This window comes from Apium graveolens, chromosome 10, assembly GCF_009905375.1.
Source record: "Apium graveolens cultivar Ventura chromosome 10, ASM990537v1, whole genome shotgun sequence".
Taxonomy (NCBI): domain Eukaryota; kingdom Viridiplantae; phylum Streptophyta; class Magnoliopsida; order Apiales; family Apiaceae; genus Apium; species Apium graveolens.
The window spans coordinates 160,770,587-160,784,226 of NC_133656.1; the positions used below are offsets into that span (position 1 = coordinate 160,770,587).

The window sequence follows — 13,640 nt, forward strand, 5'->3', positions numbered from 1 at the left end:
TATGGTTATGTCATGTCACAGCAACAATACAATCACTCGCGTATGTCATGCCCCGGTCTCATGCATACCAGCAGTCAACTGGATACGCTGCTAGCCACGCATACATCATGCCACAACCATACGTCATACCACAGCCCCCCGCATACAAGCAGTCAAGTGGATATGGTACAAGTCATTTGTACGGGATGCAACAGCTTTTGCCATACTACCAGGCAAGTGGATATGCTGCAGATCAGGCCTATGTCGTGCCCCAGCCTCCTCTACCTGGCTATGCGTACAGCGTGCCACAGCGGGACCTGGAAAAATGGGTCTGAATCCGAAAAACCGAACCGAAATTCATAAAACCGAGATCTGATCTGAGATCCGAATCATATAATCCGGTAATTATCCGAAAACCGATTTAAACCGATTCGAAAAATACCCGAACCGAAAATGATCCGAAATACAAGATCCGATTATATTTTGGATCCGATTAAAACCTAATAATATATTACCAAAACCGAATATGACCCGAAATAAGCAAAATTTATACTTTAAACAATTTTATGTGTATGATAACATACTTATTTAATCATGTTATTTTGTAAAAGTACATTATATAATATTAAAAATACTAAAATAAATAAAATATATATTTTTAAAATCTCAAAAATTGAAAAAATAAATAAGTTATGATCCGAAAATATCTGAACCGATTTTAATTCGAACAAAATTTTCTCCGATCTTAATCCAAAGTTTATCCGATTTTAATCCGAATTAGATCCGAACCGAATCACGTCAGATCCGAATGATTTTCAAATATATCATAATCTGAAAGTGGATCTGATCCGAAATTGATCTGATCTGAATCCGAACCGGTAACCGATTTGCCAGCCTCGCAAGCTAACATTCATATCACTTTTGCCGGAGATTCTAGATATATCTGCAGTACTTTTAATTCTCTAGTATTGATAAAAAAAAAAAGCTTCTCTATTTTTGTTCAGAAATAGTTTGATATGTTCTCTCTTTTCTTCTTTAAGTATTATGATATTAATACAGATATTCAGCAGATGAAGCATGTTATGCCATATACATTGGACAAAAATTGGCACATGAATACTTCCTGGACAAAGAAGGAATAAAAAACCACATTCCCATAATTAAAAAACAAGATGCACACAGTTGACATTGAGGATTCAAGAATCTATGCAAATTTGACTACAAGTCCATGAGATTACGAACACACGGCTTGCTATGAAACAAACAACCAAAAGCAATCTATGCCAAGTACTTTGTGGCATTCATGACTCGCTGATTCTGCACAGGACCAGGAATAACCAACTGTTTCTGAACAGATGTGATAAAATAGAACCCGTCAGAAACTCGTACATTTACTACCAATAAATTTCATAGAAAACTACATGCACACTTGTCATACAGATGTGGCTCTGAAGAAACTGAGTTACCTTAATTCCGTAATTCTCTCAATATTGTGTACTACATTAACACTGAGAGCATCAGGACCCTTAGCATACCAGCATCAACCTCATCCCCCTGACAAGAGGTTAAAGTTTAAATGGGACTTGTCAAGTAAGAGATGGCACATTGCAACTTTCACATCCTTAAGATGATATGTTTCTCGGACACGCCAAGGCGGGCTCAAGCTTCAGCAAATTATAGTTTGCTTAAAATCTGCATACATATCCTACGGAAGAAACGGGATAATACGCATTCGGATTTTGTCTCATCAACATCGAATTTCACTCGGTTATAGAATTTCTTGTGTTGCAAAACAGCCAAATGTACAAAAACTAAGGAAATACTTTGAACATCTTACTGCATACAGTATAAAATTAAACAAAAAATTAACTACGTAGGGAAAACTTCCAGTATTCAAAAAAAAATGTAGCCTTCCCATATTGCCTTGTTGAAAATTATGAACTACGGGAAAACATAGGCGTATAGGCACCATGTCAACGTTCTTTTTACATGCATCTGAGGTCACAACATCTTGACCACCAAAGATACAAGTTTATGTGAATACTGAGTTTTGTGAAAAAGCCATATCGGCATATTTATTCAAGTGTTTTTCCAAGGCTGAATGATATTTCAAATCATCAGACAGTTACCGCATTGACATTAATCGGTTCAGGCTGTAGGGCTTTCTGAACAAGATCACTTTGCTCTCTAACATGAACTGTGTAGAAACCAGTTGCCGTTGCAGCAGATGGGGCACGGCCGACATATTTAATATCATCCAGTGTACCCCTGCCCAGTACTTTCATAGCAGTAGAAAGCCGGGGTGCAATGTAACTGTATGCACCCATGTTCATCGGTTCTTCCTGGCACCAGACAATCTCTGCATCTGAAAGTTATAGGAAGCAAAGAGGAATGGTGATCATTAACAATAAAATACACAATGCAGTAAGTATATATATCATAATTCCAATCCTATTTACTCAAACTTACATGCACTTCAATTGATAGAATTTTAGGCTTTGATATACCAAGAAACAAAAGAACTTCCAGGTTTAGACATGATGATTATTGACGAATTAACATAAAATATTCTCTTAATGAGAAGGCATGGCATTCTTTCATTGCATTGCACATTTTGTAATGAAAAACTGACAAGTGCATGTTGCATGTTTATAATTACGTAAACTTCTGATATAATGAAGAGATGAAAGAACCGTAGAATATCAAGAAATGTGACTTCCTTCTTAATTAATATTGTTCCACTGGAGAGCATTTTATTTTATTTTTATTTTTATGTGTAACATCTGTTAAGGTATTGGTTTATAAAACTTTTACCTTTACAGAAACAAATAAGAAACTAAAATATGTAGAAGATCAACATTGGCGGTCAAGGTGTTAAGGGCCACGCAGAGGGTGAAGACCTTAACCAGGCAATTGCAAAAGAGGGATAAACTTCACTATACTAGGACTTTAACCACACAGCATTATTGCAGTATAAAAAGTACCATGTTTAATACTTACTTGGATAACGCTTCAGTTCACGCTGTATGAGATCATATGGGAACGGACAAAGTTGTTCCACACGACATATTGCGATGTCCTTTCCACTGGATCTCCTCCTCTCTTCGTCAAGTTCATAATACACCTGCAAAATGGCACAGCCAATCATTTGAATATACAAATAATTGAAAGTTTTTCCACGGTAAATAAAGATGTCATGTGGAACCACATTACTAGTTCATCGCGTTACCTTTCCAGAACAAAGTACCAAACGTCTAATACCCTCCTCAAGATCTGCATGGTCACTTTGGTCCTTAATGAGACGTTTAAAACGGGTTCCTTGTTTGTCAAAACCTGGATGGCCTTGGACATCATCAAATTCTGATAGATTTGACTTGCACTCCTTGTGACGAAGCAAGTTCTTTGGAGCCATCACAATAAGAGGTTTACGGAACTCCCTGTGAATCTGTGGACAGGGACCACAACAAAATGAAAATATGTACAGAGAGTTCGGAAATTGTAAGAAATATATAGAGTATAATTGATGCACTCACTTGACGTCTCAAGACATGAAAATAGTTTGCAGGTGTTGTGACATTTACAACCTGCCAATTGCATTCCTGGATCTGCTTACGAAGTGTTGGATCCATCTCCGGGATAGCATAGGGGTAATCATCACTCATCTGCAATCAGTTTTCTAGTGGATGAGTCAACAATACAAGTTTATAGGTACCCACTTCTGTGGAAATACATGTGATATATAAAATAATAAATGACCTTGAGAATAGAGGTGCTCTTACAGAAGCATACGAATGTGATATATTCTATAATATTACAAAGTTTGAATGTGTCATATTCAGACAGAAAATCGAGTTTTCAAACATTTATACAGTCATCGGTATCTCCTAAGATATTAAGATCGTAGAACTGACACACAAAATAGAGTTATAAGGACTTAGGTTAATCTGAAAGGTCCCGGACTTGTAAAGAGTGCAGTAACACTTTGATTGCATTTCCTTCTAAATGCCAAGAGTAGGATTTAATATTCAAAGTTCCATCCAGCAAAAAGTTCCAGAAACCCCAAAGGGAACCACATCACACAACAAAGACCAAGGCTCCATATGTTTGCCAGAAACCATCTTCCTTATTTTCCCTGAAAATATTTTCCACAGAAGATGTTTTCCACAAAAAATATTTCCCATGGAAATATTTGTCCATAAAAAATTTTCTCGAAAAAATTCTCAGGGTTTTATCGAAAAAAATTCTCGGAAAATTCTTAGAATAAAATTTCCATTATTTTGGCATTACAGAATAAATAATAACAAAGAATGAGAAACTGCTCATTCTGGAAAATGATTTCCGGTTTTGAAAATGGGAAGGCATTTTCCAGAAATTCATCACTTTTCTCAAAGGAATTTTTCTCTTGGAGAATATTATATTTTCTTGAAGACCAAATAAACACGGGAAAATCTGGAAATTATGTTCCAGAAAGTCAAACAAACACAAAAATACATGTTCCTGGACAATATCTTCCATGAAACAAACAGAGCCCAAGATTACACATGAGGTTAAGTAATAAATTATTATAGTACTTTAGTTTCCTTTTGATGCTAAAGAAGCTAGGATCAAAGGATCCGCCATCTAAAGCAGTTGCACAGTTCCCTCAATGGACATCACATCAGGCATTAAAAACATGAATACTTTTCATTCATTAGGAGCTATATACACAAAAAAACCAAAACACATGCACACACAAAGAAGATAGCCTCAATAAAACTAATTTAACTCCGCAATTCAGGAAAACAAAATGACAGATATAAATTTACCTGAAGGAAACGCTCCAAGCGTGCACTAGAATGCTCAGGTCCCTGACCATCATAACCATGAGGCAGAACCACAACTAAGCCTGTTTGGCGCAACCACTTTGCTTCACCACTGCTCAAAAATTGGTCAAATATGACCTGAGCTCCATTTGAAAAGTCACCAAATTGAGCTTCCCACAATACCAAAGAATTGGGATTTTCCATTGAATAACCCAATTCAAACCCCAGAACACCAAATTCCGAAAGGGAGCTGGATAAAAGTAAATAATAGATTGTCAGTTTTACAAGGACAAATATAATTTTAGTGTGCTACCTTAAAGGAGAAATAATTTTTGACTGGCAGAAATAACAAAGTTTCTGAATAAAGAAAAAAGAGTTTTGACAAATTATCTTGTTAAGGAACCGACTGAATGTGCACTGCAAGGCCATAAACTGCAAAATATCTGGCTACTATAATATTGAACTATTGTCAAATTCTATTGTGCACGGGTAGAAGGTTTAAAACACCAGAAATATATCCTGTAACTATAGTAGTATCTGTTCCCAACATCTAAAAATATCGAACATGTACAGATAAATGATGGAGCTGCTTCTACTTGGCCATTAAAAAAGAAAAACGACGGCCAAAGAGAAACTCAAAAGGCTTACTCCTTAACACTCAATTTTATGAGTACACATTGTCGGTATTTCTCATATTATTTTATCTGATCCAAGCTACCCCGACTTAATAAAAAAAGATATGTTGTCAGCACTACCAAAATATGAGTGCTAGAGATGTATGTTTAAGTCAACGTGCTAATCTTTGGCAGTTTCTTATGATCTAAACAAGTCACTTTAGACGGTCATTTACTGCAATGAGCAACATATATGTAGAATGGTCACTAATTACAGCATCAATATAAGAAAGTCAATTCTAGTTGGTTCATATAGATTAGAACTTATCATGCTTAAATTCCGATTTCCGAAAAAAAGTAATATGTGTTGCAAATAAAAACCACAGATTGTTCAAATTAAACTAATTCATTTGTGACTTGACAGACTAATCACCCAAGTAGTCCAATTCCTTCCAAATTTGAGCTGGGTGAATTTTTCTTAAGATTTTAGATGCACAAAAGGTGTTTCCAAGCTAATTTCTTATACCCCCACGGGGCCTTACTTATAAAATAGGTTAGATTAGCATACACATTTTGATGGCTTTTTCTTTAAAGGAAATAATTTATATTTAAGGGCACAAGAGTACATACATTCCTACAAAACTAGGATCCCTGCTTTTTTTAATAAGCTTGTTTGGGTTGGCACCCGTTTTGACAATCCATTGAATTAAAATTTGATCCCTTTATCTATTAGTAGAATTTTGAATTATAGAAAAGGTTACTGAAAGAAATACACAAGTGCATTTTGAAGAGAAAACAGGAAAAAATTCACTCTAGCTTAAGTGGAAAAAAAGTTACCTGTTGCTTACGGTGAACATTTCCTCATTTTGGTTTGAGATAACATGGTCCAGGGGGCAATATTTCTCACCCGTTTCCTGATCATGAAGCACAGAATGCCGATGACTAAAGGTACCTCTCTCTACGTCCTGGCCACTCAATCTCACGTGATTTCCTTCTACAAGTAATGTTGCAAAAGCAAGTGCTTCACCAACTGCCCAGTCAATGCCCTCTCCTGTTTCTATCATCTTAGCACGGTCTCCGAAAATCTTCTTCACTGCTCTATGAGGCTTAAAATTCTCTGGAAGGGTTGTGATTGCTTTGCCAATAGTCTTCAGAATCTCTGGTTTGACTCTGTAAAACAACGCAGGATTTAAGCAATATAGATCTCACAAATAAAGAAGTGCAAACTGCATAAACATAAATTACCCGGTGTTCCGAATACGAGAAACTTGTTCTGGAGACTTAAAACCAGTCCAATAAGCTGATAGCCAGTCCCTTCTCAACGTTACATAATCTTTACTGGCAATAAATTCTTCATTAAGGATTGTATTGACCTTGTTTTGTATCTTGTCAATGTCTTCCTTTGTTACTTGACCAGACTCCAACAGTTTGTTTTGATAAATGGTAAGTGCTGAGGGATGGTTGCGGATAACCTATACCATACCAAATCAGAAATTACAGTGGTTACATAAAAGAAAGTATCAGATGATTACCATACTGAACCCATCAACATATATGATGTTCAAATATATACATACATGCATTTAAACATACATACATACATACATATATACATATATATATGGTTATATGCCATAGCTCTCTTAAACAAAATGTAAAAGAAAATAGCAAACCTTGTACATTTGAGGTTGGGTAAAAGATGGTTCGTCAATTTCATTATGCCCAAATCTACGGTAACATACTATATCAACCACAACATCTGAATGGAATTTCTGACGCCACTCTGCTGCAAGCTCACATACATGAACAACTGCCTCCATGTCATCACCATTGACATGAAAAATGGGAGCATCCAAGGCTTTGGCAACGTCGGTACAATATTGAGAAGATCTCCCGGCCTTCGGATCGGTAGTAAAAGCTACCTGATTATTCACCACAATGTGTATGGTTCCACCAGTAGTGTAATTTGGAAGTGCACTCAGATGCAGGGTCTCATACACTACACCTTGTCCTGCAAAACTACCATCCCCGTGAATTAAAATACCCATGTTCTTTGTCCTATCCACATCATTAGAGTAATACTGTTTAGCTCTGGTTTTTCCAACCACGAGTGGATCTACAGCTTCCAAGTGGCTAGGATTTGCAACCAATGATAAATGTATCCTCTTCCCACCCCTAGTTGGTCGATCATAAGATGTTCCCAGATGGTACTTAACATCCCCAGTTCCAGTATAAAGCCCAACTTCATCCACAGGTTTTGTACCACTGCTAAACTCATTAAAGATCTGGCGTAGTGGCTTTCGGACAACATTACCCAAAACATTTAATCTTCCCCTGTGAGACATTCCAATGACGATACTCTCCACACCAAGATCTGCAGAACGATCAAACATCTCCTTCATGCCAGGAATCAAGGTCTCACCACCTTCAAGACCAAAACGTTTGGCAGCAGTCCACTTGGTAGCCAAGAAGTTTTCAAACTGAGTACTCCAGATCAACCTGTCAAGGATGACCTCTCGGCGCTGCCTATTGTATTGCATCGGGGTGGGGGTCTCAATTTTATCTCTCAACCAGTTACATTTTTCACGATCAGCAATGTGCATGTACTCATACCCGATACTCCCACAGTAAGCCTGCTCAAGTCGTGTCAATATCGCCCTAAGGGTCTGCACGGGACGATTCTCTGACAAAAACCCTGCCATTTTCCACACACCAAGAAAAAACTCCCGGTCGAGGTCAGCTTCACTAAACCCATAAAGTGCTGGATCTAAATCATCGGGAATTACTCTCTCTTCCAACCCTAACGGATCCAATTTAGCCTTCATATGACCATTAACCTGGTAAGCTCTCACAAACAACAACAATCTCATGCTCTCTTGAATAGTCTGTCCCGAAATTCCAGGTGACGTAGCTGCCTGGCCAACAAAATTCCTAAAAAAATTATCCCACGACTCATCAACACTATTAGGATCCGCCTCCCAAGCCCTCTGAAGCTCCTCTAAATAAACACTACTCGTCCCATCTAAGAAACTGTCGGTCAACCTGGACAGTGGAACAGGACGAGGAACAGGCGCAGATTGTGCTTTTGACTTAAGAACAGTGGAATGAAAAAACCTATTAGAAGAAACAACACGATTTCTCGCAGCATACGCCCCAGTCTGTGACAAACTTCTCCTAATAGCAAGCTTTGCTACACTAGATCCAGCTCTAAACCACGCCATTGACACGAAACCTGAACTCCAAAAAAAAATCCCCCAAACTCTTTATCAAAACCTAATCAACTCCTGCAATTTCAACACAAAATATAAACAAACACTCCAATTATAAACAAACTCTAAGTAATTAAAGTATCAAAACATCGAACACATTAAAGTATTATCTGATTACTAAACTAACAAAATCGAAAGCGCGCATACAATTTTTTTAAAAATTAAGTATAAAAAAACAAACTAATATCAATTGTAAATAACAAAGAACAAGTAACCATATACTGAAATAGCAAAATTACAACGTTAACTATAAGCAGACTTGATTAAGACTAACCTAATACAGATTGAAACATAACTGTAAAACTAAAAAATTAAACATAAACTGAAAACAACAGAAATTATGTGCGTGTGGGGTGCTGAACAAAATCAGATCTATAATAAATCATACAGAAGCACGTATATAAATTCAGTTATATATCTGAGCGCATAAACAAAGTGATACCTGAGAGAGAGAGAGAGAGAGATTTAAAATTTAAATGAACCCTAGAAAAACATGACCCAGACAGATGGGAAGGCTTTTGTTCATCTTCAACTACTACTAAAATGCCTCCCCTTTACTTTTCTTTATTCTATATTCTACTGCTGCCCCTATAGTGCTGTATGCAATACTTTTTTTAATATTTTTCTTTTTTGCTTACATATGAGTTACTCAATTATTTATTTTTCTCAAAGTGTCAAAGTCAATAATTCAGTTCTGTCATTTCTATTTTCTAGAATCGTCCTTCTAAAATAATTGTCAGATTTTCATAAATTGTTAACATTATTTTTCTCTTTTTAAAAAATTAATTTCGTCAAACACACACTTTTATTATCTCTACAAATATTTGATATCGCTCAACAAATAAATATAAACAAAACTCAAATTATAATCACGGTTTTCAATTCTAATTTAAATAAACACACTACTTTTATTTTTTTCAAAATTCTTACTCAAAATCACGAATCAAAATTTTAGTAAAAATATAAAAATTTAATTGGCACTTAATATATTTTTTTATCGTAAATAACCGGAACCGCTATATTTTGGGTGCGTACTGGATAAAAATACGGGTTCACGCAATAGCCTGCAAATCAGGTGAACCAAGAAAAATCGCAAACAGACTCTGACTTAGACATAATTATAAATTTTAATAATATATTATTATTATTTTAAAAACTAAAAAATGTATCAATTATTTTTAAAATAAGTGTAAAGTATAGTCACATTTATGTAATTATATTTAAATTTATTAGTTAGCGACAAAAATATAATGAAAATTGACAATAGTCATTTTTTTGGAAGATGAAAAAAAATGACCCCTATTTTGATAATCTGTAAATTTGACCAATATTTTAAAAACTCAAACATTATACACAAAACAATTATTTTTCTATTTCTGAAAAGTCAGAATTTAATAAAAACAAAAAAGACGCCTATTTATTCTGGCATAGTAGTTTGAGCAAAGAAAACAAAGCCATTCAGGATTACAAGCCCTAGATTTTCTCCTTCAATTTGGTCCCTCCCTTTTTATCCCCCAATTCATGGTCAGTAAAATCTTCCACTTTTTATTTTCTGTATCAATATTCTCATTCTTCTCTATTTTTATGTTTGTGTTTCTGTGGTTTATGTTTTTTTGTTCCAGATTCTATTCAGCTACATCCGTCAGTTGTATATTATTGTATTTGATTTATATAATTCACTTTTATTTAGAATATTCTAATAAATATCTGATTCTCGATTTCATTTTTAATTTCGTTATTATCGGTGTTCCTTAGTTTGTTCGTTAATTTGTTGTTGTCTAACCGTTTGTTTGTTATAGGCTTATAGGCTATAGCGTAACTGTTTTCTGTTTACCTGACTGTTTTTAAAAAGAGTGAACAATATATGTTTTTGAGAGGTTATGTCGAATTATAATGTGTGTTCGTTAGTTCTTTAGGTACTAATTCCAATACGTTGTGGTTGTGATAGTGTGGATGTACATGGTAGTTGTAGATATGTATGTCAATGCATTATTTTTATTTTTTTGTCTACTAGAGAGCCGGGAGATGATTGCGATTGAAAGTAGTAAAGTAAATCAGCTAGTAAATTAGTTTCACAGAAGAATAGTTGAATAATGTATGTATGATCATTTTTGGTATACGTTTATATTTGCTATGTTGATGTATATTTTATCAATGCCTGATGAAATAAAAAGCTATGCAATGCATAGCTCAGTGGTGGTGATCATGGAACGATCTAGTTCAATCGAGATCCGATTTTTTAGAAACGGACGGTGCCATTCTTAAAAGACCTGATTAGGATGTCGGTGATTGAAACTCGTGTATCTTGTTAGCTTGGCTGAGTGAGGAGATGTATTTTTAATTCTTTTAGTTATGTATGGCCGTTCACTTTGTCCTATAATATGTAGCAGTGGTATATATACATATATAAATGGATCTTAAAAATGAATATTTTTTTAGCTGTAGATCTACATTTTATATCTTGCTTTGTTTAATTTTTTAATTACAGATTTTTTTTAAAAACATATTTTTTTAGTGAAAAAGGTTCCCCGTTGATTCCAAAATTGGAGATGCATTTTCATATAATCTAAAGACATTTTTAGTTTCAGGTTAGTACTTTTGACACTTGTTACAATTAAATAATGCTGTTATAAGATACCATATCTCATGGATCCGGAAGGATCTCTAATTTTGAATATACAGAGGCAAATTGCACAAAGATTTTCGAAATTGGAATTGACGAAGTATTATTTCAACTAACTCAGAACCTTTTCTCTGAAAGGATAATGATAAAATGATGAATCTGTTATAAGATATATTAGTATTACCGAAGAATCACTTTGTCTTAGATTTCCATTGCTTGTTTGTTATTGCAAACATTGTCTATTGAGGTATAAATTATAATCTTTTGCTATGGTCAATTTTTGACAAATGATGACTGTGAAATACTTAGGCGAATGCAGCTTCTGGTATAGCTGTCCATGATGACTGCAAGTTAAAGTTTCTAGAACTGAAGGCCAAGAGAACTTACAGGTCCATTATTTTCAAAATTGAAGAGATACAAAAGCAGGTTACTGTAGAAAAAGTTGGTGATCCAACTGAAAGCTATGAGGACTTTGCTGCCAGCCTCCCTGCCAATGAGTGCCGATATGCTGTTTATGATTATGATTTTGTGACTCAGGAAAACTGCCAGAAGAGCAGGATTTTCTTTATTGCTTGGTATTAGCCTTCATAATTCACATTCAATACTTCATCTTAGTTGATTGTATGTTTCCTTATATCTTTTGTTGTCTGTTTCATGTTTGTTAAAGGTCTCCTGATACGGCAAAGGTGAGAAGTAAGATGATTTATGCAAGCTCCAAAGAAAGGTTCAAGAGAGAGCTTGATGGTATCCAGGTAGAGTTGCAAGCCACTGATCCAACTGAAATGGACATGGATGTAATCAAAAGCCGAGCTGCCTAAGCTTTCAATTCTTGTAGCAAGAGCTTACTGTTCTGTTCCTTTCAATCGTGTTGCATGTCTATATATGTGTTCTGGAACTTGGTAGTTGTTTAGGTATAACATCGCCGTATTTATGGAACCTTTTATTTGTTGAAGATTATGCAAATCTCAAGTTTTATACCCTAATATTATCTCTTTTTGTTAAAGATCAGCATATGTTTTTGTATTACAACAGTACATTTCCCTTTCTTGGTGTTGATAATTTTGTATCCATATGATAACTTGGATATACAATTGAGAATGCTAGCGTCGATAATTTTGGATTCCTGAGAAGGAGACTGTTGAAGAAAACCTGCATCATAGATGGCCAGTGCTGAAGGAGTCTGTAAATTGGTAAGACTAAAAAGAGCCTGTCAAATGGGGAAAGCTAAAGGTAAGGAAAGGTGCTCATATGAAGAAAAATGCTTCTTGTTGTGAAACTTCGTCTTGGCAAATGGCAATCATTTATTAAAGAAGTTCCAACTGCAGTTGATACATATAGTACTTTTGCAATGTAGGATTGTCTGGGCAAATAAATGTAACTAGGTAGGTATTTTGCAGATTATTTGTGGCACCTCGCCGACTGCGCAATTTAGATGCAATCAGTTATTTGATCACTTTGCCAAAAAACTAGGGGTATATAGCCTATCCATTTTACTTGGTGAAAGTGATTATCGTTATTGCACTGGGGTCTTCTCTAGTGTGAATGTTGGGTGATCACTTGGGAATTCTTTGCAACTTTTCGGCGATGGACGAGTAGAGTTGACCGGTAGATGAATTTATATGCGCTTCTAAAAATTCAACTACTTACGGTTCAACCTCGATAGAAATTAATACACTTATAATCGAATTTTTTTACTCCCTCCCTCGTAAATTATTTGTCAACTTTGACTTTTACATGTAATCTAAGATATTTTGACTGCTTAATTTCTTTGATTATTTTTAAAATTTACTTTTATGAATAAAAATTTAAATTTTAAACTTTTATTCACAAAAAGAAATTTTTGAAAATCGATGAATGAAGTTATGTAGTCAATGCACCTTAAATTACACGTAAAAATTAAACTGAATTGGTAAATTGGGACGGAAGAAGTATTCATTAATCGAAATAAAAAATACAATATTTTTATTATGTTGGTATTCATTTGACGAAATTATTTGTTAATCGAATATTCATTTACAGTGTATCCATTGTATTTAGTGTATAATAAGAGCTGCCCTGGGAAGGTTATGTTAGAAAATTTGGATTTTAGAGCTTAATTTAATTATGTTCTTGATGTTAATCCTAAAATCTAATGATTGGAAATTGTTCAATGATATTTGAACTTAAATTTTCATGTATGGTTTTAAGAATTTTCTTAATGAAATCCATATGAAATGAGAGTTGAAAGTAGCTTTAAAAAATTTGAGAATGTTTGTCCCACATTGAAATAAATAAAGGAGGGTGTGTGCTTTATATGGTATTACCCACATGAGTAGTATACAACTACTAAGGTGTGTGATGGTCCATTGTGTTG

At 34.9% G+C, this 13,640-nt stretch overlaps 2 protein-coding genes across 2 annotated transcripts; one reads left to right on the forward strand and one right to left on the reverse strand.

Moving 5' to 3' along the window:
• Positions 1-1,871: 1,871 nt before the first annotated feature.
• Positions 1,872-9,262, reverse strand: LOC141690165 (uncharacterized). Its single transcript, XM_074494831.1, has 9 exons — positions 9,107-9,262; positions 7,069-8,679; positions 6,641-6,867; positions 6,233-6,565; positions 4,785-5,031; positions 3,513-3,641; positions 3,209-3,424; positions 2,980-3,103; positions 1,872-2,344 (listed from the first exon to the last, which is right to left on the reverse strand). The coding sequence occupies exons 2-9, from the start codon at positions 8,614-8,616 to the stop codon at positions 2,097-2,099; spliced, it is 3,072 nt and encodes a 1,023-aa protein (XP_074350932.1). The 5' UTR covers positions 8,617-8,679; positions 9,107-9,262; the 3' UTR covers positions 1,872-2,096.
• Positions 9,263-10,052: 790 nt separating this feature from the next.
• On the forward strand, positions 10,053-12,295 carry LOC141693412 (actin-depolymerizing factor 1-like). Its single transcript, XM_074498511.1, has 3 exons — positions 10,053-10,188; positions 11,597-11,862; positions 11,955-12,295. The coding sequence occupies exons 1-3, from the start codon at positions 10,186-10,188 to the stop codon at positions 12,103-12,105; spliced, it is 420 nt and encodes a 139-aa protein (XP_074354612.1). The 5' UTR covers positions 10,053-10,185; the 3' UTR covers positions 12,106-12,295.
• Positions 12,296-13,640: the final 1,345 nt, after the last annotated feature.

What these genes read in the sequence shown, in the direction of transcription:
- LOC141690165 (XM_074494831.1), bottom strand. Translation starts at nt 8,616, where the DNA reads ATGGCGTGGTTTAGAGCTGGATCTAGTGTAGCAAAGCTTGCTATTAGG. An exon ending in CCCAACCTCAAATGTACAAG is followed by an intron (nt 6,868 to 7,068) that starts GTTTGCTATTTT and finishes GGTATGGTATAG; the next exon opens with GTTATCCGCAACCATCCCTC. An exon ending in TGGTACTTTGTTCTGGAAAG is followed by an intron (nt 3,104 to 3,208) that starts GTAACGCGATGA and finishes GCCATTTTGCAG; the next exon opens with GTGTATTATGAACTTGACGA.
- LOC141693412 (XM_074498511.1), top strand. An exon ending in AGGATTTTCTTTATTGCTTG is followed by an intron (nt 11,863 to 11,954) that starts GTATTAGCCTTC and finishes TGTTTGTTAAAG; the next exon opens with GTCTCCTGATACGGCAAAGG.